Source organism: Lipotes vexillifer, unplaced genomic scaffold, assembly GCF_000442215.2.
Source record: "Lipotes vexillifer unplaced genomic scaffold, Lipotes_vexillifer_v1.1 scaffold1399, whole genome shotgun sequence".
Lineage (NCBI taxonomy): Eukaryota > Metazoa > Chordata > Mammalia > Artiodactyla > Lipotidae > Lipotes > Lipotes vexillifer.
This window is the reverse complement of record NW_006782449.1, coordinates 1,174,895-1,180,528: the sequence shown is the minus strand read 5'-3', so window position 1 is coordinate 1,180,528 and position 5,634 is coordinate 1,174,895. Positions and strand designations below refer to the sequence as shown.

Below are 5,634 nucleotides of genomic sequence, written 5' to 3'. Positions count from 1 at the left end.
TTTTTTTTCCTCCTTTGCCACTGGAATCAAACGTCAAGGAGAGGAAGAGAGGGAGGGGAAGAGAGGGTAGTGGGGAGAGAGGCGAGAGAGCGAGTGAGGGAGAGAAATTACGTTAAAGACGCCGCTCTGTGTCTCTCCGGAGCTGCTGCGACCTGGGCTAAAGGGCTTTGCTTCAGTTCCCCTTGCTTCATTCACCCCAAAGCTTTTATCGAGGCAAGCCAGGAGGGAAAACTCCAGTTACGTGCTGGTGTAAAAACAATCCCACGTCTCCTAACAAGCCACTTCCCAAGCGTCCCTAGCTGGGAGCCAGTAGTTTAGCCTTTAAAAATGCGGGCGCTAATGTATTCTAATGTAGGGTAAATTCCCGAGACTGGGGAGTGCGGAATCTACGGGGCGAAGGAACTCCAGCGCCCTCGCTGCCTGCTAGCTGCGGCCAGCGGACGCAAGCCCACCCGCGGCGCGGGCCGCAGTAATGCCTGCAAAGTTAACACAATAACATCATTTAATTACCCGGCGAGCCCATAAATCTCTCAGTTATGAGCCTTCAGAAGGGCCCCTGCTAGATTGCAAAACAAAACTAGAACACCAGGAGCTACGGTTTCAAGGTGACCAAATGCTTGCTGCGCGAGCGAGTTGGAAAGGAGTGGTGGGAGGGGGCGGGGGGGATGGAGGTGGGTAGTGTACAGCAGGGTTGTTGCCGATGCCTTAGTTAGCAAACTTCTCCTGGGGGTAGGGAGTATGTAAACGTCCGGGACGTTACTCGCGGATCTTCCCCCTAACACACACACACACACACACACACACACACACACACACACACACACACGTCTCTCGAATCCCGGGAGAGGAACGCCCTGGGTTACGGCTGTGGATAGATGACATGGAGCCCATATCTGTATATCCAAACCTTGTTTCTGAAAAGACCAGAGCCCTGGTGAGTTCTAGAACGCTCGCAAGCCGCAGCTTTGAAAAGTGTACCTTCATCTACCCAGGATTGCCGTTGTCTAGTAACCCCTGGTCGGCGACTGGGAGTGGAGCGGGGTTGTAGAGAGAAGGTGGAGATTTCTGCGGCCCGGGTTGAGGTGGAGGGGGTAGTTGAAGGCAGAGAGCCACTCGGCATTGAAAACCTTAGAAGAAACAGATTCTTCCGAAGCAGGTTGCGTTCTGTTTGCCTGCGAAGAGTCAAGCTAGCTGAGGTTGCGCAGATGTTGCCTTTGTTTAAAGAGACAGTAATTAAGGACAGGGTGGACATAAGTTGGAGAAGCGTGACCTATTTTCTTTTGATCAGCTGTCAAAAGAAGAGCAGGGGGTCTCCTTAAGACAGCCCCCTCCAACAACTTCCAGCTGTTAGAGAAAACTTGATAAGAAAACAAGGACACAGTCTGGAATACTGTATATGCCTCCCTGGCGCTAGAGAAAGGTTTTATTCATTTGGAAAACAGTTCTTAGTCTTGGTGACCTTTTACGGCTGCCCTCCTCTCTCTTCTAGCTACAGAGCAAAAAAAATCCACCCCCTCCCACATCATGCTGTCACATGAACGTACAGTGACACTATTTCTAGATCAACTTTATTGAATTCTGGCCAATACCTTGCCAATTATTCTTTCAAATAGCCTCTTCTTGTGATATCAAAGCCTGGGTAAGAAAGTGGATGATCCCCTGCTTTGCTAGACATACTTTTCTAGATGCTCACATCTTTTAATGTCACAGTTCTAGACAGGTAAAATCACTCAGTTTTCTGTTTCTCTGACTTTCCTCTCTCCCTCACCTCTCCTACCATCTCTCTTCACCCTCCCCACCTTATATATGGCAGCTGGACATTTGGGATAATTTGAAAGTTAATGTTTGAAATACACACCGAGTTGAACAAAAGTTCACAAGAGTGCAATCCCGTTGGTCCAGGAGTGCTCAGACACTGAAATAAGGCAGGAGAGGAGCAAAACAGGGGAAAAATCTGTTTGATGTGCCCCAGTGCCGAAGGCAGCCTCCTCTGCCCTGGCTTCAGGCTCAAGCAGTGGCCAGTGACCCCAAGCTGAGACATCTGGTAGGCACTGCCTCCGTTCAGAAACCTAGGCATATAAATTGCCATTCAAATAAAATTTCAAAATTATAAACTCCTTTACCAGTCTACCAGGATAAATCTGCTCCTGGGTATTCCACCCCGGTGTGCCTGGGAGCAGTCACGTGCTGGGGAGTTGAAAGGTGAGTTGCATATTCTCGCTGCCTCGATCCTTCCTCCCTCCCTCCTCCCCTCCCCTTCCCTCGATCAATATTGGCGATCTCAGGGAAATCATGAAATCGCATTGGCTTCTTTGTGTATAATTTCATTGGGCTAGATTAAAGCAGACTTTTCACGTTGTTTTTCTGATAGTGGTTTGAGGTTTTATATTTCAACCCAAAACCCATTTAAAAGAAAAATTAATGTGCTTATTTACTCAGCATCCTAATTTTTACTGCATTAAGTTTGCATGTTTTCTCCCTTTCTTTTTAGACCGGAAAAATAGTATCTACTTGAAGATAATTTTAAGAATATCAGTACTAATACAACTTTCAAATACGTTTTGAAATATCTTTGATTTTTTTCTCTATAGTTCTTCGAGAAAATAAAAAGGAAGAGTTGCTTTCTAACCCCCCCCCCCTTGTTAAGCACACATGCTCTAACCTTCGGAAGCTCTACGACTCAAAATTTTTTCTTTTAATTTGAAGTTACACTCCTGTTCCCCCGACCGTATAGAAATGTGGCAGCAGAAGTGCTGCTTCACGACTGTTAGAATCTGGACAAACAGTTGCACCAGCCATTATATCAGGAGCAGGATATCCATTACTTAGAATACCCCATTCGCAGGGCCGATTTTCCTCAAGACCAAACACTTAAATGATTCAAAAGAAGCCTGTAAATAAAATGCAGCTTTGACAACAAATATAAGCTATTGTACTGTAAAAGAAAAAAAAATTGAAGTTGAGCAAGTGCAGAAAAAGACTGGAAAATTTGACTGGACTTTTCATATGTTTCTTCACATTAAAAAAATTTTAAGGGTCTGAGAGGGGGAGAGACATGAACATTCAATTAAAACAGAGACCCTATAAATTATTCACGAAAAAAAAATAAACACACAAGTAAACCCAATCTGGATAAGGGGTCCAACAGCTCTGTTTTTACTAAACAACTGTAACCACAGCCCAAACCCCGGGTAGAACAGGGGCTGCTTATTTCCACCCAAATGTTCAAAATCCTGCAGAAGGTTTTGTGTTGGGCAGAACGCATTTGCGCTACAACTAGGTTTATCAGAGCAATACAAAGAAACATAATGGTGGGCTGACTTGGACTATTTTATTTTTGTCCTTCCCCAAACCATCTGGCGTGTGAGTGTAGGGGTATTGATCAGGATCTGTGAGCTGCAGACCCCATGCCAATCCATAGCGTTTCTGGCAATCAGCGTCGCCCATGAATTGCAGCTGTCTGTGCAGCTCCTGAACAGAAATCTTCGAAAAAGTCCCCCACTTATCAAACACATCATCCGTTCAGGGGTAAGTCAATGTCATTTCTTTGTCATTCCATGAGCAGGGATTATGCAGGAGAAAGTTTTTGTTGTCTGTTGTATCTGCTGCTGTGCTTTTTTTTTTTTTTTTTTTTTTTAAAGGAAGGAGAGCAATTTTCTAGCCATTGAATGGTAATGGTTTTCCAGAAAGGCCTCAAGCGTTTGTAGGAATCTGACGACAAATACTGTTTTAATATTGTGGGGGAATTTTAAGAGGAGGGGGACATTCTTATGTCGCTATACACAAACAATAATAGTGATAATAGAGGGTTCCTTTTAATGACAGGATTTTCTCCCCTTTTCTCGCAGCCCCTGGTGATGAAGACGCCGCAAGTCTGTGATTACACTTGCAGATGGACGGTGGGTGCTAGTGGCGGAAAAGGCGTCTTCGGAATTGTGGCTCTGTTTGATATCTCCATTAGCTGCAGTTTTCTTCTGCCTGAAAGCTCGGGCTGGTTGAGCACAGGGAGAAGAAAACCAAAACCAAAGCCTAGCCCCACTAACTCCCTTCGGCCTCTGAGCTCAGAAATTCACTGATACTTCTCAGTTTCCAGGTGAATCTAGGAAAGTCTGAAACAAAGTTTTCTAGGTGTTGAGGCCGAACCGGTCTTTCTTCGTCGGCTTCTGGCTCTGCGTGGATGTTGTTAATATCGAAAAGGCCAAGTTAGAAGAGCTGGCGGGGGACTGCCCTGAACTTCTGTGTGGACAGACAGACACTTTGCGCCAGGGTCGGGGGAGAGTTGGCGTTTGTTAGTGTTCTTCCCACCCTCAGCTAGCCTCTTAGGAAAAGAAAAACGAAGCTCCCGGAGCCCTCCCTGCCGGGGGAGCGTTCTCTCGGAGCCCTAAGCCCTGGTGCCTGGATTCGAAGGTGGGCAGTAGGGTCGCGGTGCGAACCCAGCGGGGTGTCGGAGCCTGGGCTTAACCCACCTAGCCTCAGTAGTCCAGGCGCGGGGAGTGGGCGAGCTTGGGGGAGGGGAGGGGCGGAGGAGACCCCACCCCAAGGAGCTTTGGCACCTGCTCTGGGGCGGCGGGTCTGGACAGGCAGCGGCAGCCTGAATCCCGACCTCCGCAGAGCAAAGCTTCTAGCGCGTCCGCCTGCCTAGTTTTAAAGAAGGCTTGGGACTAGGTCGGCCGACCTTGATCGCCTCCCTCCACTCCCTCAGAGAGGGGACTGCTGGAGTTTTGTGTCCTCAACGATACACACACACACACACACACACACACACACACACACACACACACACACGTTTCTGTCCTCTTTCCTCCCTGCCCTCACTGGGTTCCCCGGCCCCCTCTCGGGAGGAGTTTGCGCGGCGTGGGTGCCCGGGCCTCTGATCTGGACCCGAGATGACTGTCGCCAGGGCTGGGTGGCGGGACTGCAGTCCCTGCCAGGGCACTTTCCTTCCTTCGAATTCGGTGCTCACGACAGACTCTCCTCTGGGGGCCTCCCTTCCGGTTCTGTTTTAGACGCTGCTACCACTCGGGAAGCTGGTGGGAGAAATAATTTGACTCTTGGAGGAAATTTAAAAAGTGAAGGGGAATTTGAGGATTCAGAGCTGCGGAGATCAGAAGGCTGATTTATTTATTTAGTTAGTTAGTTAGTGGGAGGAGGGTGGGCGCGGGGAGCCGGAAGCCTGACTCTCACAACTACGTAGGCTTTTTTTTCCCCCCTGAAAGAACGTTGAGCTTTAAGAAAGCAACTCGTTAATCTGAAAACCACGACGAATTTTCTCCTCACCGGCCTTCAGTTCCTGTCCCATGATTTCTCTCCCCCCACAGCCTCGAAGTCTTGGTTTTAAACCGTGTGGAGCTGCGGTCGCATTTTCTTTTTACAGTGGGTTTCCAAAAGTACCATCCAAGTATACTTAAAGTTTTCCTCTTCTCCAGTTGTCACCCCACAAAAGAATAACTGGCTTGAGGTCCTTTTGTTCAGGTCAACTTGTGCGTGAAATCTTTTTGTTGTCCTTTCAAAGGAAGGCAAAAGTTGCAGTTGATTTTAAAAAGGACGAATTTAACTCTCTGAAAGTGGAGCTGTTTTCAAGTTGCTCTGAGACACTAAGCACGGGCGTCGCTTTTATTTATTACCTTCTTAAAA

At 47.6% G+C, this 5,634-nt stretch overlaps 1 protein-coding gene across 1 annotated transcript in view; it reads right to left on the bottom strand.

The window, feature by feature from the left end:
• Nucleotides 1-5,299, bottom strand: part of ONECUT2 (one cut homeobox 2) — a 7,201-nt gene extending 1,902 nt beyond the window's left edge. Inside the window, exons 1-2 of the mRNA XM_007455289.1 lie at nucleotides 5,278-5,299; nucleotides 44-152 (exon numbers count right to left, since the gene is read on the bottom strand). Coding sequence (XP_007455351.1) covers nucleotides 44-152; nucleotides 5,278-5,299 — 131 coding nt within the window. The remainder of the gene's footprint in view (nucleotides 1-43; nucleotides 153-5,277) is intronic.
• Between the last annotated feature and the right edge of the window lie 335 nt (nucleotides 5,300-5,634).